We start from the raw sequence: 25,278 nt of genomic DNA on the forward strand, positions 1-25,278 counted from the left end.
GGTCAAAGCCAAAGTACTGATGAATTAATCTGGTGAAGGTGCTAGGTGAAAAGTCAGTGGATCACCAATTCATCTTCAGCGTGCCATGAACGTCTTCAGCTGAGGTCGCTGAATTGCGCCCTGTTGCCACGTTTCAAAACACAAAATACCGATGAAGCACCTTTAGTGTCAACTCTTTAACCTTTTTTTTTTTTGTTGGAAAGGACTTGCGTTCGCTTTACCACCCGAGGCCCAACCGTTGAGTGATGTCTGAAGACGGGCTGTTGTACCTCTATATCTCTCGGCTGCCCTGAGGTTAATAAAGTGGCGTGCGATTATATAATTTTGCTCTAGACAGCGCTGAAAAGGGAAAACAGATACAGTATTGTGATTTGATCCTGTGTGGAAGCCTCAAGTGCGTTCCACGGGTAATTTCCACATGACACCAGCTTATAAAAGGCAATTTACTGTTGTTTTTCACCCAGCTTTATTACATTTTGTGCCCCAGGACCTGGCTGTTAGCTTAGACAGCTTTAGGTTATTGTGCACATAAAAACACAGTCGGCAGTTGTCACCAGAGTCCAAAGCTAGTATTAAAGTTTGTCGTTATCTGAAATGGGTTTTATGTTGCCACAGTTATCTTGCGCCGAGATAAATGGAACAATAAGTTATTGATTAAAGGGTTCAGCCACAACTGCATTATCCACAATGTCTTTTAAGTCTGTTGTTTCTGACTGCAGATAAAACATTGTAATTGTAATACAACAGCAACCATGAATCTGCAATCATGTTAGAAATGGGACTTGTGATTGGCAACCACTACATCTCTGCAGATGATAAATGACCAGCTGTTATTTAGTTTGTAATAACCAGCTATTCTGGGTCTGCTGCTGCTGCTTTTGATTGTGACCACTCCCCTGCACGACCTGTACAAACAGGAAGACAAGGGCTGCCATGAGTGTCCTTCCATCAACAATGGCTGAAAACAAACAGCAGGCCCCTCCTGGCCTTCATTACTCACCTAAGTAATCCATTTTCTTCTTACAAGCCCAGCTGTAGCTGCTGCATGTCCCATATGTAAAATATAAACTTCATCGACTGAGATCAGCGCTGGTGTGTGTGTGATTCATATAGTCTAACTATGGTTAGCTTGTGATAAGGAGTATCCTGTGCACGGAGTTCAGACTCAATTTCTCGGCCTCAAAGCACGAGGGTTCCCATCAGCACAGGCAGGAATAGAGACAGGGATGTGAGCAAGAAGCAAGAGTCCGTTAAAAATGTTTAAAATGAGGAATCATAGACTTTTTACTTTTACAAGTCAATTGAACTTAATACAAAATAACCACAGGAGAATAGAAACAATAACTTAACTAAATTAAATGACTACTAGACTTGAGGGAGCCTGATTGAAATAGAGGGGTTATACATTAGCATGTTCATGTGCTAATACAGCTGCAATCACTCACTATAAAGATACAATTACAGTTGCCAAAATGACCTGGCAACTTGGCAAAACTATGAAAATATATCTATTAAAAAAAATTATCATTGTGCCTTTATAAGCCAGGTGCTAAACAAACATATTTGGAAAACCATTTTATTTAACACATTCTACCCAGTATGTATGATTTTACCAGGATCCCACCTTCCAAATAAGAGCTCAAGCTTTATTATTTAAAGTATGCTGCACCACACTATAGGTCACTGACATGTGGCATGTGCCAATGCCATTGATTTATGCACAATGTGTTAGCGGCAGTTTGCTTTGAACTACTTCTAAAGAGGTCTGACAAAGCTTTCTACACCATGCAAGACCTTCAGAAGCAAGACCAGCGTAAGTTATCCAAAGTAGCTACCTTAGCTTTATTCTATCATCGCTAAAACCCGGGAGCTTAGTTCAACTTCGACCAATTAGCACCACACCACCACAGGAAAGTGAATCTCATTAATAAACCATGGCACATTATTTAAGATGGAAATGAAAGATTCATGCTTGAGAGAGAGACTCCTTAAAAAAGACAAGTATGGCCCTTCAAACCATCAAAGAGCACTTTATGAATTAGCCTGGGTTCGTCCTCAAACTTTTGAAGAGATGTCACTTTTAATATTTACTCGATGGCCCGGCTGTATGAGGCCACACTTCTGACGGCCTCGGCATCAGGAGTTCTCAGCAGTCAGGGGAGGCCATCTGTGTTTATTTTCCATTAAGAGTGTCTCTCTCATCTCCCCCCTCTCATCTCCCTCCTCATCAAGGATACACTTTACGTTATATGTATGAATTAATTATTTAAGGATATTGAAAAGGGCTGATCTCATGGATGAACAACAAGGAGCCTCGTATACTGTACTTACTGATTTATATTTGCTAGCATGTCATACACACAATGTATCAATCTGTTATAATACACATCTACATAAACTAATATCGTGGAAACTATATGGAAAGAGGCTTCAGGCAAAACACAGCATGGCTTACCCAAATGGGGACTTCAGCGGGGCTTGTGTGAGTAAATGCCAAATTCCTGGAGTAGGTTGCACACTGAGAGCAAGTAATTTGCAGGTGGATGGTTGGATGCTAAATTGTATGTGTGTGTAGGATGAGGGACCACATGATGGGCACTGGCTATACGCCCAAAATAAACACCTTGGAGTTGAGGTGTTGCCGGGTAAACGGCCGGCAGGCATCAGCCCGCTGAGGACTCCTGACAGACATCTCGCCCAATTAGCATTCAGCACCTTTGCCTCCAGCTTTGGGCAACAGACTATTTAAAATGTGAACAAACAAGGTGACTATTGTGTGTGCTAAATTTCGTCCAGCCTCACACACACAAATACACACTCAGTTTGGAGATACCTTGGTTGACCCTCATCAACAGTGGGAGTTTGAATATGCACAAGACCACACGCAGATGTTTTCTGTGGTGCAATTTATTAGAATAACAATGACACGATTCAGGATGGATTAAATCAGACATTCAGGAGAGTAAGTGTCAGAGTCAGCTTGAGGGTCAAAAAGCTTTGAAGAGGCTTAACGCCACGGTGTGAAGGACATTTCCTGTCAGGTGTGCCCGGCATCAGTCCACCTCCTTGCAGCTTTCCATCTTCTGAAGGCTGTGAAAAGCTTCTACCAATCACAGGACGTCGCCTGGATTAACTCCTGCATTGAGGCGTCTGAGTCACGAAACATGTCTTGTGGTGGTGCCCATGCAAAACTAAAGCTGTTTTTTGGTAATATCTATGCACACACACAAAGTGAAATGGTTAGAAGACATTTAGACAGAGATCATTATGGGTTTATTTAGCTGTTTTTTCTGGCCTGGCGTGGATCATTATGGCTTCTGCTGTTTTTGTTTTTGCCTGTTGTGCATACTTTTTTGGTTCACTGTCCCTGTTCTCATTATTGTTTTTTTAACAAAACCGCTCTGATTAACCCACTGACAAAAGACTAACTTAATAATAAAAAAAAGGTGATTTCTTACATTTAACTTATGCTGCTCTGCAGTTGACTGCTGAATGTTTCGAATCTTAATTTGTTCAGCAATGTGAAATTTGTTGATAGATGGATAAAACATCCAAGCCCACTGGTATAACCTGAGGGACAGAATCCAAGGTTACTGGAAGCTACTGTGTGGCCGGAGAAAGTAGGAATAGGTATCAGTAGCATCTCCATAATGCTCTAACACAAACAGCACAGCCCTGTTTCTAGTATTATCAATTATCCTCTACCTTTTCCATGACTTGACGTCCCCAACCAATTAATTTCATCAGTTTTTTGCCTCATTAAATTAATCTTTCACATTCTATTATAGTAAAGGTCTGACTTCATAAGAAATAGGGAGAGAGAAAATTAATGAGAGAGACGCACTGGATTTCGAAAAAGAAAACTTCATAACAAGCTTTTTCTAAATAAAATTAATTCCAACTAAATTCATTCTTGATTAAAGCAATAATGGCGGGGTTCATTAAGGTGTCAGTGTAAAGAGCTTGGGGGAAATGATCTGGTTTAAAGAACCAATTGATATTTACATATCCACATTTAAAATGGTCGATTAAAGCAACTGACGGAGAGCTGCAGAACAGGTTATGGATTACTGTTAATAGGACTTTAACAGACTGTGAAGTGTATTCATTTGATTCTGCAGATGATATTTCCATCCCTGCTGGGCTGTGCTGCTGTTAAACTGTCCCCAGATGAAATTAAAGTTCGGCCACAGACTAACCCGCAAGTTACTGCCAAACAAAATGAGAGAAAAGTCACAACAGAGGCAGTGCTGAAAGTAGAGTTGACTGCTGCCTTTTGTGTTACAACTTACTGAAAATCTCCACTAAATCGATAGAGATAGCATCCCAACTTTACACCTCACATCTTAAGCTTTCACTCTAATGGCACTGACAAAGGAATCGCCTATGAAGCTAGTTTTGGCCGAACGTATGTACAACTCTGTGTCCCTCGGGTGCCATTAGAAAGGCCGACCATGTTGGCCTCTAGTCCCAGTGAGGGGCTAAGCTGCTGTAATTTGTGGTTCAGAACAGTGAGTAGAGGCAGTCCCACCATGTGGCTGTCAGGCCCTTGGAGAGCTCCGATAATGAGGCAGGTTGCCTCATTAAAAGCCATGAGGCTTGCACACAACAGAACCTGACATCAAAAGCCGCCACGCTGCCTTTAGTTTGCCTCTGCACACATTCTTTTGACCACAGTGATAATGCCACAATATTAAAGTCACACAAAAGACCTCTCTGCTACGGCACCCACGCTCTCTTTTGCTGTTGTCTGGCACCTATAACGGCAGCTGTGTGTTTCCTTCTGGAAATGATTAATTCTTCTTTCATTTTTGACAAAAAAAGGAAGAAAATAAAAGAACATAAATGGGCTTTTAGGTTTGTTTGGTAGAGGTGGCAAAACAGAGAGTCCTGTTTAAATTTCTGGCGGGGGATGCAGGCATAGGTCATAGATCAGGGATACCGGGGGAAAACCTGCTGCCACGGTAACAGATTGTGTTAACACAGGTGCACAAACCAAACAAAAAGCCATGTTCAATTTTTACACACTAGCCAAACTGATTATACAAAAAAGAGAAATTTGTCTACAGAGAAGCACACAATTAAACAAAGGTAGAAAATAAAGTTTCCAAAAAAAAAAAGAATAATGAATGAACATTTGCTTGGGTTATGTGGATCAGACCTTTAATAATCACCAACTACTAATTATACAGTTCTTTCAAGGAAACTTCCTGGGAAATAATCAGGAAAATAAAGAACCTTTTTTTGTCCAAATACCTACAAAACAAGTGACATTGACATTACCCTCAGCTGTACTTGGCATTTAGTGCTAATTAGCAAATGTTAGCATGCTATCAAGCTAAACAAAGGCAGTGAACATGGTGAAAAATATATCTGCTAAAAATATGCACGTTAGCATTGTCATTAGGTGCGTTTCCATCCACCTCTCTTTATTTACATTTTCAATTTGTGCATTGTACAGAAAACAGTGGAAATGCAAAAAAACAGACTTAAACAAAACATTAGATCTCTGTGGAGCGATAAAGAGAATATAATCTTCCTTAAAAATAAATACACAAAACAAACATAAATGCCATATTTCCATCATGTTTTCTACTTGTTGTGCCCTCTTCTGCAATAGTTTAATGCCAGCCGACTGGATAATTTTCCTGTTTATCTTGACAAACCATCTCCTGACATTTGCATAATGGTAGTTGGTGCAACCCCACACCCACACTCAGTTCAACGTCTTCTACATTTGGATGGAAACCTGGCTACTGTGGGCTTATCAGCATGCTTGCATAAGCATTTTGGTTTGTTGTCTGGCGTTGAAGATTACAGGAAGTTTTGTTTTATAATACATTGTTGCCATGAATGATGGATCATCACCACCAGCCATTTGAAAAGCATAAAACACGTGCTGTGATTTGGGAGTCAGGGAAGCTGCGGTATCCTTCTTTCGCTAAATGATATAATTCATACTTCAGGTAACATTGCTTGAATTCCACACTGTTCTGCTCTGATTTACCACTGCCATTGACCGACGCCATCCAAGAATTATTCCTCCTGTCCTTCCTCCGCAGGCATTTTGCCACTGAGCTGTATGGAGTCACGAGGTGGTTGATGGTGTGTGAGTGCGACAGGAAGCAGATGAGATGAGCTCTGACAGCTCCGCTCCAACACTGCTGGACAGCAAATGTCAGGGAGCCAGACAGCATATGTACAGACAAGAGGGGGAGACGGGAGGCTGTTTCATGTGTCTGTCATCTGTCTGTGGTTTTGACCGAGGCGTGCATGTTTAACGGGCTTCGAGGCAGTTCCACCGTACGGTACACTGTAGGTGCTTTGAGTGTTTCACTGTCGACACATGGGTCCCCAGGTGCATTCTCATGAACTGAGGTAGGCCTCAGTGTGTCACCGGAAAAAAAATCAAAAAAATCTTGTGGACCTCAGGCCATACAGAGAGCAATGGGGTATGGATGAAGAGAAGCAGATGCACTTTGCTCAGGCATGAAATGCTTTCCAGGGAATGTGGACAGAGATATGGAGAGATGGAGAAACGATAGAGACCGAAAGTGACAGAACGAAAGGAGAAGCGGCGGAAAAAGTGAATGAGTCACCATGCAGAACACAAAACACACTCTGTTTGTTCTCATGGAGATGAGTCACAGTGGATTTATGTAGTTTTTGACATTTTTTCCTATTGTCACGTTGTCGCATTATGTATGGCATTTGCCCTCAAACGCGTCAAATATTGTTGTGGAAGAGCCACTTTTGGTGAGATTTTTGGAGATTTGAAGATTAATCCAGACTTCGACTGTGTCTCTACTTATCAGCAAAATGTGGGCCCAGGAGGCTGAGAGCAGCGAGCGTGACCAGAGCCCACGGGCAGCAGTATAGTGAAAAGCCTCCTTATGGCTTGTGATTTGAATACTCAGCACAAGCACGGCAGAGTTTTCCACTGACTGCTGCTGCAGCTCAGTATTCACCTCTATGACAGAGTATGGCATCAATTTTGTTCTTTCAGGCTATCTTTCCGGCTAAGCAACACTTCACCCATTTGCATTGCAAAAATGACGAAATGTATCCACGGTGCATGTGCAGAAAGTAAGTTTTTTTTTTTTGCTGTTTTACATTTTCTGCTTTTCTTTTGTGTTTTTGTCATAAAAACACAAAACAGGTAAACAACAATTAACATTGGAAAGCAAGAACATGACACTAGAATGACACTGGAGGGATTGCTTCTCTTTTGGTTTTTAATCTGTCGTCAAAACACAATGGATATCTCATAATTTGTCAAGGTTTTTTTTTGTATAAAACAATAAGCCCAAACCTCCACAGTATGTGATTCAGACATTCATGCTACGATGCCTATGGGCCTTGTATTTTATTTTTTTATTATACTTTTTCTCCTTTCCTCTCCCTCGTACTGTTGTGTTGTCTCCACAGGTTTGCTGATGAATAATGATGTTCAGCTGTGGGGGGAAATGCATTGCCTGAAGGTGGATCTGAACAGTCACAGTTGTAAATGCCATTTGCTCAGCTGCTCTATGCTGAGAGGAGCGACTGTTCTTCACTGTCCTTTCTTCTCATTTAGTAAGTCCCCATTTAGTTGACTAAATCCTTGTTTGAGCATTGTTGCCTTTTAGTTAAAGCACAAACATGGAGCCTCAAACGAAGAAGAAGAGCAAACAAGAGCCAGCAGCAGCCTTTCTCTGACCGTAAGTCTTTGGATCTGGCACAAGAATATATATTTAAACATGTTTGAAGTCAGTACTCTGAGAGGCAATGTATGGCAACAACAAAGTGATTTAAGGAAATGGACATTATTCTCCAATGATCGGTATTCATTAGCTTAGTGTGAATAATATTACCCTGTGAAACGGCCTCTTATCTTATTTCTGAATGCTGTACTGTAGCAGAAACCAATCCTGGCTCATCCTATCCTGGCAGTGATTTGAAATGAAACTCTTTACAAAGACGCACTTCCTCCCAAAGGTATTCCATTTTAAATGGCTACAAACATCTGATGTACTTGGTTGCAATGTCTTGATGTTGGGGGATGTTTGCTATGAGGTTAAACGCTAATGGAAGGGTAACAAGTAGGAACAAACTCTGAAGCAACGGCAAAGGATCCTTGCAACCGTTATGACTTGCGATAAAAGTGAAAGGATTATCTTTACTATCTTTACATTGTTGACATCTTTCCCCATAAAGGAAAAATAGTCGCACACTAGCCAAACTGCAAAAGATATTTAATAATTAGTAAGTCAATTATTAAATATCTTTTGCATCGTGGCTACGGGTGTGCGATTATGTTTCCTTTACATTTGTTTCTTCATTGTGGTCAGCACAAAGGCTGCAGAGAGAGCCTTTTCATTACCACTGATTAAAATGACAATTGATGAATGAAGACTTAGCTCTTACAGTGCACTTCACTGTCAGCTGACTCTTTGATTACCAATCACATTTAAACACCTCCCAATCACATTAAACCAAGTTAATGAGAGACGTCTGTTCAATTATCATTATATTTCTGCTGTTTGTTGCTTCACAATTTACTCCACTGTTACTGACTGTCATTTATTACTCCCTCTACCACCCAGGCCTCCATCTTATCACCATTCCTTGTGAGGTTATTTCTCATTTTGTGTCTGAAGTGCATGCCATAGCTCACTTAAATGTGTCTGTTGGGTTCTGTTCTCTAAAGCCATTCTGTAGAGCCCTTTTTGGGGGGTTGACATTATATGCTCTAAGAGGAAAAGCAATTTCATCAAATAAATGTGTCCAACCATTTCTTGCAGTTAATGCTATAGACTATCCACTTTCACAGACATCTTTATCAATTTGTGTTTTCAAGTGATGGATTGTGACTCGAAATGTAACTAATTAACATTTGACCACTCTCAAATCTGAATGCTAAATATGAAGCTTCCACGAACAGCCGCTTGGCTTAGCACAAGGAGTGGATACAGACGGAAATGGCTAGCCCCAGAACTTTTGTTGCTACATTTAGTTTCTTTAGTTTTTGTGCAGATTAAAGAAACTTAATAAAATGTGTTAATTAATGAGCTTTAGAGATGCTGGAAGGTGGGATTTGTTACCTAAGAGCCAGGCTAACTGTTTCCCCCTGATTCAGTGGAAAAAAGGCATGGTTAAAGAAATGAGCTTCAATCATTCAAAACTGGTTTTACATTTCTCAAATAATTGTTTAAATTAAATATAATTGTACCATGGTTAGATCCATCTTGCCTGCATTTTCTGAATTAACTAATGGGCTGTTGAACTCTTTACTTTTATTTTTTCTTGTTTGTGCGTGAGAGATGTGCAGCGCTGCGTCAGTGTTTTTATGCCAGTAGGCGGTGGGTGGACCCTACTGAGAGGAACAACAGCTATGAAGTGGTTTAATTAGGGGAAATTAAATATATAGAACAAACAATCCCTCATTCAATTGGAGACCAGTGTTAGGCGTTTAGGAGTAAATGTGGGTAGATTATCTGATAAAGGGATGCTACTAAACAAAAATAAATAAATGTGGGTAGACAGAACCTACAGTACATGAATCGAGCCTTCAATGTATTATTGCATTTCATAACTCCGTTGTTTGTGGCACAGCCTACCGTGTTATTTTTTACTTTGAAACTTCTCATTTAGAAATCAGTGAGACATCTGTTTGTCATGCACCCCATGCCTGCCCTTCATCTGACTCAGCAGGCTGTCAGCAGACAGGTAACCGGTAAGAGATGGCCCTCTGAGCATCACTCCTTTATGACAGATCTGTGCTGTCAAAACAAAAGAACAGTAAAAGGTCTCTGGAGCGAAACCACTCACCTGTTTAGCCAAATTGTCCCCCTTTTCTCCCAGACAAACATAACACCAGATCACACAAACCCGTCACAGGTCTACCCTGACAGCTCAGCTGGTTATATAAGCAGATTTTTTCTTGTGAATGACTACAGCAGAATCGGAGCACTTTAAAGTGTTTTCACACTGAACTAGGCCTGTGGGTCAGCTGGCGTTCTCATTGTTGGAGGCAGAAAACTCGAAACTGGGTCATGCTGTTTTTGGTTGCAGGATCTACAGTAATAGTGTCATCCAGGCCACATACACAAGTTGTAGGTTGGATGTTCAAATTAAAAAGTTTTATCTACCAGAAAGCAGAGACCGCTGTGCGAAAAGTTCTCTTTGTTCAACAGAGTACTTTGATTTAGTAACAAGTCGCAAATGTAGCAGCGCTTTGATGTGATGTGTGTCCTCTCAGAGCTAGAATGTGCTCCGTCTTTGAAGCAATCATTTATATTATATCCACCAAAAACATTGTTGGACCATTTCTGTTTGTTTTGAGTGTGTCTTCTTTTTTTGAAGTAGACAAATGAAGTTCAGGAGGATAAAATCTTCTAAAATAAGCAAAAAGTTGTGTTTGTAACTGGGTTAGAAGATATGATGTTGATGCAGAGATAGTGTTGGTTTAATGATCAAATTGAAGTTTGTAAAGAGTAAAAAAGTAACTAAGAAAGACGGTTATTGTATAGCTTAGCAGGAGGAAACAGCTAGCCTGACTATGGAAGGTAGAACAGAAAACAAAAGTGTCATCACCGAGAGGATGCTAAGCAGTTAATTGATTTGATTCAAATGGACAAAATTAAGAGTTGATTCAAGCTTCTAATCTCTCATAAAAAAAACAAAAACAAATGAAGTATTACTATAAACAAATAATCTTAATGCTTCATAGATAGACAAAGAGAGTAGTAGTAGCCAAGTCGCATAAATCACAAAACAGACCACATAAATGGATAATATAAAGATTTTTAATCACTTTCAGTTTTTAAACTAGAACTGAACTAAAACTAGAAAAACACAACACCATACTCAAATATGTATAGTATACAATATAGACAACATGACATGAATGCCTGGACAGTAATGTGGACATGGCTCATTAAAATCTCACAAACATTATAATGAAGACCTACATTCTATATCTCTAAAGGGTGTACATGTTGCATTTTTTTATTCTCCACTGACCAAGCAGAAGACATGACTGCAAAACTTCCCCTCGTGGAGAAAACCGTCATCTCTCATAAGCAGCCTGAGCAGATACTGTGGCTGGCGGCTTATAGCTTTTCCACTTTGAGAGATAGTGTATTCACTGAAACATACTTACCTCAGGATACTGCATGAGAGATGGGCCTCTCCTATCAGAGCATAGCGTGTGAATGAAGCAGATTAGAACAATGTCCTGGAGATGGACACAAGAATTCATCTCAACAGGGGAGTAAAGAACAAGCAGTGTTACTGGGATGAACTGTGAGTTTAAATTAATTAACAGATTACTGTTTATAAGAAGCAACATGAAGATAATCTCCTTGTCCGTGGAACATGATGGATATATTTCACTAAAGGTCGGATTTCATGCCTTCTCTCTTTGGAGGATTTTCCCATCCTTCACCTCAGAGAGGGGCAGATGGAGGCATTCAACGGGTGGTCCTGAATTACAGTAATTAAAAAGACACAGACAACCCTGCAAGTTCAGCCCAACGTGAGAGCATGGCAGTGCCCAGACAAACCGAGTCAGAGAGAGAGAGAGATCAAATATTGATCAATTATTTTTAGCGTCGTCTTTCCCCTCCTTTGTCTCTCCAGGGTTAGGCTGGGGCAAGCTTTGCTAAATGGGTGTTTGAATATTTTCATTTTTTATCTCCACACAGTAGAAATTTGGCCGCAGCTGATAAGATTCATTGGCCGAGCTCATTTGAAGCCTTGACACCCTTTTTGATGACCACTAATTCAGACAGATGGTGACTGGACGACCTGATAGGGAGGTGAGGGAGGCTGGACATGTTGTACACAGTGTCCTCAACAGGATCTCCGTCAGTATGCACAGGAGCGCGTTAGCGTATCACACACCTGCAAACAAGAGCAACGGTGTAAAATGGGAGATGAACTCTAATACTGGTGAGCTTTCTGGTATTTTGTGTTTTTTGCAAATATACCATTGTGAAAGTGTCAGTCACCTATGCTATACAAAAGTACTTTTATTCCCTATTTTTTCTTGTATTTGATTTTATAAAAATTCTTAGGATATTTAGATTTCAGCAAAATCCAAGAACCTATCTAATCGAACTATATCATAACACATTCCCTAGTGTAATATATGGAGATGTATATGGGGGGTGGGCATCGCCAATTGTGGGAGGGGAGTGGGTGGTTACGGAGAAGGGTGTGTGTATATGTCTAGCTGTATTTATTTATATATCTCTTAAATGTTTAGTTTTTTCTTTGTCCCCCTCTCCTTGTCATTTCTGTCCTGTTTTTTACTGTAACTTGTTGTGGATTTCTAATGCATATCTTGAAAATCAATAAAAATGTGATGCCAAAAAAAGATAGGCGGTGGGTGGACTCTAATGAGAGGAACAACAGCTATGAAGTTGTTTTATTAGGGGAAATTAAATATATAGAACAAACAATCCCTCATTCAATTGGAGTCCAGTGTTAGGCGTTTAGGAGTAAATGTGGGTAGATTATCTGATAAAGGGATGCTACTAAACAAAAAAGATTTATCTCGATTTCAGTCCACAAATTACAGTGGAATCAGACAAACATCTATTTATATAAATATGTATTATATTCTATATTATAATGAATATTAATGTTTATGATATTTGTTCAAGGGGTGCAGTTAGTGACAGTGTTGGCTTCATGGTAGCTCTGACAGCTTGATAGAGGAGCAGTGGGGCTTTGCCAAGGTTGGTTCAGTGTGTTTCCGGGTGAAGGTGTAGCCCTTTAACAGTGACGATCATTTGATGATTATCGAACTTAAAAACGCTTTCATAGGCTGTGATATAAATCTTTACCACAATTGCTTAAAGATGGAGAGCTTATGTCATAGTCTTGTTTTTTTTTTTTCTCTTTTATGTTGAAAGATAATGTGTCATGTTTTGTTTGCTTCCTGCCCACCTGAGTGTCATTAGTTAATTAGTTCCTTGTGTATTTAGTCTGTGTGTTTCCCTGTGTCAGGTTTTCTGCCTTAATCTCTTGTTTCTATGGTCAAGCCTTGCTCCTACTGTTTAGTTTTCTTGAGCGTTTACCATTCTAGTTATTTCAAATTTAAGTTTTTGGTTATTTACTTAAATAAATCCATTGAACTCTACCGGCTGCTTCCAAATCTCCGCACTTGCGTTTGAGTCCAATCCTGTTATTCCTGAATTGTGAGAGCTTTTTCCTTTTTCCAACACAAACACAAACTCACACAAGTACATGAGTGTCTGAGGAGTCGGTGTTGGATGTCCTCAAAGGAGTGCAAAACACAAGTCCACAGTAGCAGCTCAATCAAAGCTGCCTACCACCTAATCTCCTCTGTCAAGGCAACATTAAAGTTGCATTGTAGAGAGGAAGAGCTCATGTGCCACCCAGCCCCATGCTGATTGGTACATAGAGTAGGTGTACAAAGCAGGTGGCTCGCTCATTTACTGTTCGTCAGTGACGCATATACTGCTTCTTGATTCTAATTTTGGTGAGCACTTATGCATTCATGACCCTAAACATCATGAATGAATATGACCAAATATTTGATTGCTTTCTTAAAACGCACACAATCATCAAAAGGCTTTAAACAAGGCATGTGTGCAGCAGATAGCTGGAAACAGGAACATGTTGTGTATTTTATCATCTAAGAAACAATTATTTTACACTCGGGGATAAAAGCGAGCGCCACAGTACGGGGGACTAGTAAATCCACTGAAACAGTACGAGGTATTGGCAAATCATTATGTCAAAAAGGAGTTGTTGCTTGGGGCCAGAGGGAGATGGAGAAAAAAGAGGAATAGGCAGGCAAGACTGCAGAACATTTGTTGCACATCAAAGCCTTGATGAGAAAAGGACATCAGAGGAGTCAATTCTTTCAGCCAGTGCGGTATGCCGGGGATCAACTAGATTAAAGGAGGTTCCAGAGTGAGCTATTGATTGTTTCTGGTTATTCTGCTGGATCTTTTATTGTTTATAGTGATTAAAAAAAGCTACTCTCTAATTTGAAAATGAAAAACCTGAAAAAGTATAAAGGCAGTATTAAATTAAATGGAGCTCATTTGCCGAGTTTCATTTCAGGAAAAAGACCTTCACGCTGAGCACAAACACTTTCAGAGTTAAAAAAAAAAGGTTGCAGAAGTGCACCGTGAAGAGGCCGATCTTTTTTTTTGCCATCATGTGGGTGCACAATTGGGTCAGGAGATAAACAAGCCCCTGTGGACCGTGGACAGATGCAATCCATCTCTGGCTGTGTTGATGTCCTTCCCCATCTTGTCTCTCTCACAGGCATGCAGCGATCAGATAGTGACCTGTGGAAAAGCAAGCCGTGCCTTCAGGATGCAAATGAGCACAGAGGAGAATGTCTGTCTGATTGATGCCCCCACACCTGCTATCGTCAGAAGCCTTGTGAATATTGTTTTTCAGAGAGGATGAGGTGAGGATGATCAAAATCCAAAAGATATCCGGAAGAAAAAGCACTTTTAGGTTTCTGGAAAACCATTATGTTTTTGGGGCTTAAATGTCAAAGGTCAGGTGCTTTATTTCACTTACTGGTCTGTAATCAGCTTTTAATGAGAAAGTAAATAATTCATAAGCCTGACATGATTTCAAATAGACCTTTTTGTGATTTAATCAATAGGACAGATCCTGCAAGTATAATCAATATGAATGAGCTTGTAAGGCAATAGTACGTCGATGTCCACACCTGAGCTTTTGTGTGAGTGTTAATGTGTGGCTGTATCGCATAAAACACATGACTAGGCTGTAAACTTTGTGTCGATCAGCGATTTAACGGGAATGATGAGCCAGGTATCTGTCCTTTGGCCGGATGCCTGGAAATAGCTTTAGATTAGACTTTCAGCCAGGTTGGAGTGGCGGGTGGAGATACATAGTGCTCTGTGGAACAGATGTGGCAGGATTTTCATGAAACACATCCATCATGTAATTGGCATGAAGCTCTGACCTAGTCGCAAAATCATTTGTGCCCGAGAGCTGTATTATGACAAATGTCAATATGAAGTATAGAAGGGAGAGTCGTCTATCAATAGTCCACTAACCAGCTTCCTCTGCAGCTCTTTAGTCTGTGTGACAACACATTGGACTTTCTTATTATCATTGCGAACAACTTTTATCTCCATTCTTTTTATTTCTTTATTCATTCTACGTTGTTTATTGTAAATCACATTTGATACATTTTACTTAATTTTTTTTAATTACCACCGTCAACCTTTATGGCTTGTGACCCTTCCAGGTAAAGCATAACTGACTTGATCCATGATTCACAAGAAAAAAAGCACAAATTAGAATAAAGTCTGACAAAAAAAAATGTGCTTTCTTATTTTCTGGCATGTTAATCATATTATGACCATGTTGGGAACCATGTTATTAGACGATACAATATATCAGCCTTACTGTATATCTGAAGCTTAGAAACTGAGCAAACTTAATTATTCTCTGCAATTTATGAGTAGCGGTCAAGAGCTAATTTTCTCTTGTGACCTTGTGAAAATGAGCAGGGGCCATAAATAAAATGAAAGACAATACCTCCAGGGAATTCTACAATTCCAAGTAATATATTGGCAGTAAACAGGATTTATTAGTATTAATTTGGTGATTTGATGGGACCTCATGGGACAGATCAGCAACCATCATCTGGATTAAAACATATAAGGACTTTACAGCAATCCAGGTCAGACGCCGAATGCCGAGGGAATAATTCCCCAATCAGCACAATGACATGCATGTTATATATACGCGTGCACGCACACACAAACACAAACACACACACACACACATACACACACATACAAAGGTCCAAATGAAAAACATCTGTCACTTCAGTAGTCTGCTTATCTGGCTCAGCCATGTCAGCCCTCTCCCATGAGGGCACAAAGGCAGCAGTGGTGTTTTATGCTCTGCAGATGAGTTTGCTGATAGCCACAATGCTGCTCAAACACAGTCTCTTCTTGCTATTATCTCAAACATACACAAAGGATTTGCCATTGGACGTAATTAATGGTTTACGTGGTAAAACCACACAAAAGCAAGTGTTGGCTCTACTGTTCTGATTGAACACCACCCTCACCACCTACACACATCCTCCCTCCTGCCCCCACACCTTCCAAAACAGACCCCTAGAAGTCACCCAGCCACCTCTTCCCCCCCCGCCCTCCCTCCTTCCTCTTTGGTCTGAGCTGCATGCTCACTGTCCCGAAACATGATGAACCATTCAGCCCTATGGGAATTTCTCCTCCCAGCCAGCTAACGTCAGCTACATCTGTGTCTGTCAGAGTAGATGCAGCGGCAGCGGCAGCAGCAGCAGCAGCAGCAGCAGCAGAGTGGCGGTAGCAGTGACTTGGCTCAGGCGTCATGCAGCCTCTCAGTGACATTCTGCTTCAACTTGGCTGAGAGGCAACTCATCCAGCTCAGCTCACACTGGGAGGAAAAGTTCTCTCCTGTCCTCTGCCTTCGGTTCCTGAGCCGATTGTACTAATTTATGAATGACTGAGGAAGGATGCTCTGCAACTTGAGGATACTTTTCTTATCTGGACGCACTGTGGCTGTGTTGGATGGCCGAGGGGGAACGTGATGCTGTACCCTGCGCCTCTTGAGCAGGGATGACCGAAGCCACCTGGTGCCCACCCTCATCCTGCTCTTCGTCCTCTTTCTCCTCTGCCTCCGTGCTCATACTTTTTCCCCTCGGACCCCTCTGGCATGCGAGGGTCAAGTAAGCAGGATTTTCCCATCCAACCTCAATCCTCTCTCCAACTGTGTTGTGAACCTGCTCCTCAGCGCCACACTTGACCCGAAGGCTTCCCAGGCAAAACAAAGGGATTAACCATGAACTTTGCTCTCACCAGAAGACACAGTGTGCCCTTAAACAGGAGACTGTGAGATCTGATGAAACTTAGCTGTGAGTATGTACATCTTTCATCCTTCCTCTTTACATTAGTGACTTGTTTCACAGCCTCTAGAGAATCACGAGTCATTGAATATGCACTTTTTCATTAATGCACAAAGGCATGACCTGGATTTAAGGGGATGCAGCGTCATGTGTGCACAAGTGCATGTCTGAGAGATCTCAGCATGTATTTTTAATGTAGCCTTTTACTGTAATGAAAGCAGCAGAGGATGTGCTGCTAGAAAGATGTGTGTGTGCTTTGCATCTTCTGGAAGTACAGAACAGTGCCGTACATAAGATTAGATATTTATTGATTTAGTCACATATCTGATCCATTTTTACTAGTTATTTCTGAATACCTTGAAGAAATGTGTGTTTCCATAGGCTTTAAGTCGGTTAATATCTTGCCTCTTCAAATAGCAGCATATCTATTTTATACACTCATCCATCTTTCAACATATTTCTATGTCTCTTAGCCAGTAGTGCAACCAATTTTATGGCACATTGCTATTTTCTCTGTCACCCCTTTACTTGTATCTCCCTTTACACTTGTCTTTCAAAATATCTGAAAATAACAAAATGGTATCTAAATTTCAACTGCTTTGAAAATGCCTTTTATATTTCTTTCCACGCCCAAAAAATCAAATCAATTAATATTGTCTACAAAAGCTAAAGCCGAGGCTCTCACCGCCTTTCCCCTCGTTCTCTTTGATTAAGTGGAAATGACAAAACACGAAAGGATTAAGCAGTGAAGCGTGATTTTAACGAGTCCATCCAGTCCCCACAGATATTAAGAGGTGCTGCAACAAATGTACAAAGGTGCTTAAAAAACCCTGGAAGTAGTCACCATAAAATAAGAAACTATTTGGTGGGTTAGGGGAAATTGTGACTAAATTGTAGACCCCTAGAATGACTGTTTTTGTGCAGCAATTTCTCCTTAAATGTTCTTTTTTGTTAAATTGTCAATAGTGGTTTGGGAGTTGTCCAGGAGGGAAAAACTACGGCATCAGATCATTTGCTCTAATGTCATATGTGGTTTGCTAGATTTGAAGTATATTAACAATCTGAAATAGAAGCTTAATGTGTTTTTGAGCAATCTTATGAGTGTACCCTCAAGGTGCCAAACTTCCACCATTTAACTAAAAATGAATATTTAAACAGCTTTGATGTCATTAAAAATGTAATCATTGTTTTTGTAGAAAAATGTGACATCAGCATAGGGAAAATAAGGTAAAAAAGTTTGGAAAAATCAACAACCGAGAGGCTCAAACAGCAAAGGACATATTTAGAAAAGTCTTCATACAAGAACACAAATTAGTTTATAGCTAGATCATTATCCAAACGATGGGGCATTAATGAAACGTGTTGCGGCTCATAAAAAAAGGACTCCTCGATGCATAAAGCAATTGCGTTTTAGCCCCTTAAGTACCTGCCAAAACCAGTGGGGCGTCCATTAGCAGATCATAATATTAATTTAATGATCATCATTTCTCTTCGGAGCAGAGATGTAGCCTAAATCGTGTTATTTTCTTATTTTAAACTAACAGAGGGGAAAACATTTAGGCATTGAATAAACAAAAAGCAGAAAAGTCCATTCTTACTTCTACTTGCCATAAACACTGGCCCACTGATACATAATTCAGGTTGCATGTTTGGGAGCCGGATCTTGCATTGAACAATTTAAATCCTCTTTCATTCTCCTTCGTTGCTCAATACACAGAATGATTCAAGCATTTCTTAACTCCTCATCCAGAATGCCACATATGCAGGAATGTTAACCATGGGTCAGTGGGCTGACTACATACAGGATGCGCAAACTATTGTGCCAAAAAGCTCTGGGCTGATTTGCATATCATACATACTCACCACACACACACACTTGGTGTCCTTTGGCTTCTTTGCTTTGACTTGTCTCTCTTCTATTCTCTCCTTCTTCTTCTATTGGTCTCTCTCATCTTCTTTCCCTTTCTTAAACAAAGCCACAAACACACACACACACACACACACACACACAGACGCACACATTTGCTTTCGTGTTTCTGCTGTGCTGCAAATCAGAGTGTAGAAAAAGGTTACGTATGACTGGGAGGCCTGGTGGGGGCCAGTGTATGGAGCAACTGCACAGGAGCACTCATGGCCAGGTGCCAGAGGACCTGCAGGAAGCCACCCCTCAACATGTCCGCCTCTGCACTCAGTATGGAGGCCCTGGGCAGATTTGTGTTATCTGTTCTCACCCACAGACCACAGGCTCTGTTAATCACTGGATCAATGACTATTACTTATGCATTGCTCTCACGATATTTTAGGTGGTAGTCTAATACTCTTAGGATGTATCTGAAATTAGGAGGTTTTTGTTTACCTGGCAAGAGCGAGGGCAAGACTTCTATTTGGCTCTGATTCATACTGATGGGTATCATTTCTTCAGTCTCAGACACTACATAACCTTATCACAATACAGACGGTATGCTACCAGATATTCTGCAGCATTGTCGTTGTTTTTAATAACAGCCTTTCTGACCAGACAGCATCACAAAGCTCTTTTGATACCAAACTGCATCCATAAAAAGATCGGAAATAGGCCACGACGGACCATATTCACTATTTATAGTGATGCAGAGTCCACACTCACACTCTGAGCTCTGAGTGTACCATTAAGAGGCTTCCTGCTTCGATTTAGAAGCTATTAGCAAGCTTGACTTGCTCTACCTGTTGAGGTCAAGAGGTAAAACTAGTCTATTCTAGTGTGTGTGTGTGTGTGTGTGTGTGTGTGTGTGTGTGTGTGTGTGTGTGTGTGTGTGTGTGTGTGTGTGTGTGTGTGTGTGTGTGTGTGTGTGTGTGTGTGTGTGTGTGTGTGTGTGTGTGTGTGTGTGTGTGTGTGTGTGTGCAACAGCAACACAACAGTCATCACTAATGAATTATTATTTCTGGCATCAAACATAATAACTGATGGTTCAGCCTATTTAAGTTTTGTTCTGAAAAAGGAAAATAATAGAAAACACTATATATATCTGGAAAAACTCTCTTTTTATACCACCTGGTGTATTTTGGTTCAATTCCTGCTACACTGAATTGGGTCCCTACAGGTTAAAATGAGTCATAGAACACTACAAAATAGGAATAGAGTGCTGCAGGGATGATATATTTTTGTAGGGTCAACCCAGGACATTAGCATCTCACTGGTTACCTCAACAGAAAGCCAATGGGATTTTTCCATTGGATTTTGGATCAGTTCAGAAACTCATGTGGCAAAGACTAGTTTATGATACTAACATGTTTTGTTCAGCAAGATAATCCTCACAAATTAACAGCAATTTTAGGATTTTGGAAGTGCATGCAGAAAAACTTAAAAACTAACAATACGCTACAAATTAACTACACCACGGTCGCATGAGTGCAAGTATACACAAGCAGGCTGTCAAGGCTGACTATTGCCGTGATTATGTTTTGTAGTCTCATTTAGCCACTTGTTACCAGCCGCCCTTTGAAAGACACTGAAAGCTCCAAAACCAACGTATTTTATAGTGTAGAACAACACACTAAAAACTCTTAAGCTTGTGTTAACCACAGAGCTTATCTCAAGCATCTAACCAAAAACCCACTGAAAAACTCATTGGCTTTGAGACAAGGGAAATGAAGGTGCTAAAATACAAACTTATTTCTGGGTTTTAGGACTCATTCCTGCAGCACTCTATTACACTGTCAATAAGATCAGCTGCTCTGTGAGGCTGTTCTAGATGTTCAAGCTACATGCTAACGACAGTGCTAACATGGTCACAACAATACTGCTAAGTCTCTTATGTTTAGCCGGAGTAATCGTTAACCATGTTCACCATCATAGTTGTGTGCTGTTGTGCTATTTAATTGGCAAGTAAAAGTTAGAAACCATTGTTCCATGAAGACCTCGTCTTGAGGGTTTCTGCTAAAGGTAGCAATAAGATCCAAACAACGGTTTGTTCATACCAGAGAATAGCAGAGAATTCTATGGACACAACCGTGACATCTCCTGCACTAAACAGCGATGTGGGGTTTTGAGTGATGTGATATGAAATGCCATTCTACAACAAGATAAGGGACAATCTAAGACCTGCAAGAGGAACCCCTCAGTGACTGGAATGTTATTTGTGTGGGCCTCAGGCTGCTGCTGGCACTGTCAAACAAATGCTGATGAGTGAGGGAATTATTTTTCAATTACCAGGTGGTGACTTTGTCAGAAACATTGCATTGTGGGTTAAATTGCAAGAAATTTAAGGCGGAGCTCAGCATAAGGGAGAGCAGATCTTCTTAGAACATGAGCCACCAGGAGAATGGAGAAGAAGAATCAGAATCTGTTTTATTGCCAGTTGGTCTTCATATTTGAGAGTAAATTGCTTTGGTGTATTGGTGCATAACAATAAACTCAGTAAGACAAAATTAAAAAATCAAGAAAAACAGATAAAGGAAAAAGAAAAAAAAATGTCCCAGTGTAACGAAACACTGCAGGGTGAGGGCGTGTAAAGCTGTTTCTCAGGCCACATGCGTGCCAGCACACAGACACACATTTGCCAGCTCTGGCTGACGGCCCAGAGGTTCAACTATCACAAACCACATGGAGGATTCTCTCTGCAGAGATGATCTACCCAAAACACTGAGAGCCTCAAATTGTCTCTGTCTCCCTGATGGTGGTTTAGACCACTGCTGTTGTACTGATCATTTTCAATAGAAAGTACTGATTCTTGAGATGACAAGGTCTTGGAAGGTCATGCAGAGGGACCAGATGCTGGGCTGTAACATGGCACTGATGTACCCTAATTCTAAGCAGATCAAAAGGTATAGCTGAAAACCAATGGTATAATGCCAATGTATTTCCTAAGAGAGGAGTGATAACTTGTCTCAACGGATAGTGTGACTCAGAAACTAGCCTCATGCTCAAATACTGTATCGTCTGAATGAACAAAAATCTGTGTTTACCCAAAATAATATAATCATTCACTTATACAAATGTACTTAAACCCAGGGGATTTAATGCTGCTTCACTGCATTTGATTAAAGCTCTCAAGGCAAGAGCAAGACCACATGGCACTGTCCTGTTTTGTAGGTCATGAAAGACAAGACATCAACACACAGAAATTTCCCCTGGGTTTGTTTCGAACTCCCATGTCGAGGTTGGCATGGGCAGCCCCTCAGCCACTATCGATCGGTGCGTCCAGCAGCCTAGGAGGAAATGTGCATGCACACCACCGCTCTAAGCTGAGTGTGAGGGAAATATTTGTGCTGTGAGTTTCCATATGTGTAGGATGTTTGCTCCCTCTACTGGTGGAGGGTGTGTAGTTACCTGTGAGAACTGTACGAACATCTTTTATATTGTAGACACATTGTGTCTTGACTAGTTTGTGAGTAGTCAGTCCAAACCTTATTAAGAAAAGACAAGACAATATGACTTTATGTACTGAGTTGGACAGAAGCTTCTGTGGTTGGCTTTCGAGACGGAGCACTCCTGACATTTAGGTGTTCAAGTGATGTTCTAAAGAGGGAAATGACCACACAGGCAGCTCTGCTACAGGAGCAGAACATTGTTGTTTTTTCTAAAGCCTAAAGTGCTGAAGGGATGAAATTCATTGCAGGATTAGGGAATTGCACAGACTCTCGACAAAGAAAAAACTTTGCTTTTATTGCATTTATTAGCTCCATCACTCTAAAAAGATAAGTATACATTGCAGAAATAGGAATTTGATGCATTACTGATAAATTAGCTGCCTGTGAGTTTGAAATGTAGGCAGATTTGTATAACCTCAAAGTTGGGCACAGACAGCATCTTCTGCATCAATTTCATGGCTGAATGCACATTATTGACTCCGTTAGAGTACACCAGGTAGTTTTTCACACTTATATCCAAGTCGCATTTCAGGTCTTTATTTCTACTTACAGTATTTCAGGGGAAATTATGTTGATACATTTGACTGATAGAAATAACAAATAACATTATTAATTTTGATTGACTATAAAACATATAATATTTCCATGCTGGGAAGGACTCCACCTACCGATGATTCTGTGCAGAGATTAGTTTGTATATATAGACGGACAAGTAAACGTAAAAAATAGCCAAATTTACTACCATCATTTGTTGCTTGATTTTCATCAAGAAATGTTCATCTTAGTGGGCTACAAATTGAGTGTATGCTCTAATAATATAACAGCGAAGATTTAGAGCAGGGAATCAAATTATGTAATGACCTGGATTTTTGAAATGTACCACAGATGTTTGCAGAGATTGCCTAAAAGCGCCATATGCGTACACTCGCATGAGCTTGATTTAATTGTGTGAGCTGCATGATGAAAATTTTCCAGTAGATGGAACTGAAACATAATAGTGAAAACAATGACAATACAAAATGTCGGTAAAATTAACTAAAGTGAATGTTTCTACCATGAAGGATGCATGACAAACACATGAATATGTGATGCTCAACATGCTGAGTTTAGGTCATCTATTGGCTACATATAAAGAATAACATTTTCCTTCTTTTCTCACCAGGAGATCTTTCTGAAAATGACATATCCAAACACTCTTGTCATGGTTGGAATATATTAAACACAAGGAGACCATGGAGGGAGACAGTGTCCTGAACTCCACTGTAAATACCAGCACAATGGATGTCCACCTGGTCACCCACAGTCTGTGGGAGGTGATCACCATTGCGACTGTGTCGGCCATAGTCAGCCTCATCACCATTGTGGGGAATGTTCTGGTGATGCTCTCCTTTAAGGTCAACAGCCAGCTGAAGACAGTGAATAATTACTACCTGCTGAGTCTGGCCGCTGCTGACCTCATCATAGGTGTTTTCTCCATGAATCTGTATACCTCGTATATACTGATGGGTTACTGGGCCTTAGGGAACCTCGCCTGTGACCTGTGGTTGGCGCTTGACTATGTCGCCAGTAACGCCTCGGTCATGAACCTGTTGGTGATCAGTTTTGACAGATATTTTTCCATCACCAGGCCCCTGACCTACAGGGCGAAGCGGACTCCCAAACGAGCTGGGATCATGATAGGTTTGGCCTGGCTGGTGTCGCTTATTCTGTGGGCCCCACCTATTCTCTGCTGGCAATACTTTGTAGGGAAAAGGACTGTCCCTGAGAGGCAATGCCAGATCCAGTTTTTCTCTGAGCCTGTGATAACGTTTGGGACAGCCATCGCTGCCTTTTATATCCCTGTATCAGTCATGACTATCCTATACTGTCGAATCTACAAGGAGACAGAGAAGAGGACCAAAGATCTGGCGGAGCTGCAGGGGATTAACTATCCCACTGACCCTGGGGTCGTCCAGCCTCAAAAGACCATAATCAGATCCTGTTTTAGCTGTAAATTAAGTAAGGCTTCACATGACAGGAATCAAGCCTCTTGGTCCTCCTCCAGCAGGAGCAATGCGGCCAAATCAGCAGCCACCACCAATGACGAGTGGTCCAAAGCTGGTCAGCTGACCACCTTCAACAGTTATGCCTCGTCCGAGGATGAGGACAGGCCTGTGTCTCCAGGGGGCTTCCAGCCCTCCTTCAGGAACCAGGCTTGTGAGACCGTCAAGGGTGGAGTGGGCAGTGAGAGCGAGCAGCTCAGCAGCTATGAAGAGGATAGCTTCTTCCAGACGCCACCCAAGAGCAACTCTCAGAAGAGCAGCAAATGTGTGTCCTACAAGTTCAAGCCTGTGGCCAAAGACGCTCACGTGGAGCAACACAGCAAAAACGGAGACACCAAAATGGCGTCGCCGACCTTTTCCTCCGCCGAGTCCATGAGCGTCCCGTCCACTTCCTCGACGTCCAAGCCCATAGACGCCACGCTGAAGAGCCAGATCACCAAGAGGAAGAGGATGGTGCTGATCAAGGAGAGGAAGGCAGCTCAGACTCTCAGCGCCATCTTGCTGGCCTTCATCCTAACATGGACACCTTATAACATCATGGTGCTTATTTCCACCTTCTGCTCAGACTGCATTCCCGTCTCACTTTGGCATCTGGGCTACTGGCTGTGCTACGTCAACAGCACCGTCAACCCCATGTGCTACGCCCTTTGTAACAAGACTTTCCAAAAGACCTTCCGTATGCTCTTACTTTGCCAGTGGAAGAAGAAAAGGATTGAGGAGAAGTTATACTGGTATGGACAAAACCCTGTGGTTAGCTCCAAACTGACATAAACTGTTATTGTTTTTTATGATGGTGTATGGCTGTAAATTATATGATGTTATTGATTATCTTTGCTTCATGAACTTGAATTCTACACAGTAGTAGAGGTAAGAATATTATATCCAGGAGCTGGTTCAATTTATAATTTAAGTTGGTCATTAATCATTAAGTCTGCCACAGTATATGTTAATTACTGCTCCAACATTGGAAATGAAAATCAG

At 41.0% G+C, this 25,278-nt stretch overlaps 1 protein-coding gene across 5 annotated transcripts; it reads left to right on the top strand.

Annotated features, from left to right (window-relative positions):
• Positions 1-7,486: 7,486 nt before the first annotated feature.
• On the top strand, positions 7,487-25,272 carry chrm5a (cholinergic receptor, muscarinic 5a). 5 transcript variants are annotated; one of them, XM_054614496.1, is made up of 2 exons: positions 7,487-7,575; positions 23,418-25,272. In XM_054614496.1, the coding sequence occupies exon 2, from the start codon at positions 23,488-23,490 to the stop codon at positions 25,066-25,068; it is 1,581 nt and encodes a 526-aa protein (XP_054470471.1). In that variant the 5' UTR covers positions 7,487-7,575; positions 23,418-23,487; the 3' UTR covers positions 25,069-25,272. The 5 variants fall into 5 exon arrangements, with proteins under 5 accessions (XP_054470471.1, XP_054470468.1, XP_054470472.1 ...); XM_054614493.1 differs by having other exon boundaries at positions 7,494-7,700; XM_054614497.1 differs by lacking the exon at positions 7,487-7,575 and adding an exon at positions 14,358-14,437.
• Positions 25,273-25,278: the final 6 nt, after the last annotated feature.

Source organism: Anoplopoma fimbria, chromosome 15 (genome assembly GCF_027596085.1).
Source record: "Anoplopoma fimbria isolate UVic2021 breed Golden Eagle Sablefish chromosome 15, Afim_UVic_2022, whole genome shotgun sequence".
NCBI classification, from domain to species: Eukaryota; Metazoa; Chordata; class Actinopteri; order Perciformes; family Anoplopomatidae; genus Anoplopoma; species Anoplopoma fimbria.

Coding starts and splice junctions, on each gene's coding strand:
- chrm5a (XM_054614496.1), top strand. CDS start 23,488: ATGGAGGGAGACAGTGTCCTGAACTCCACTGTAAATACCAGCACAATG.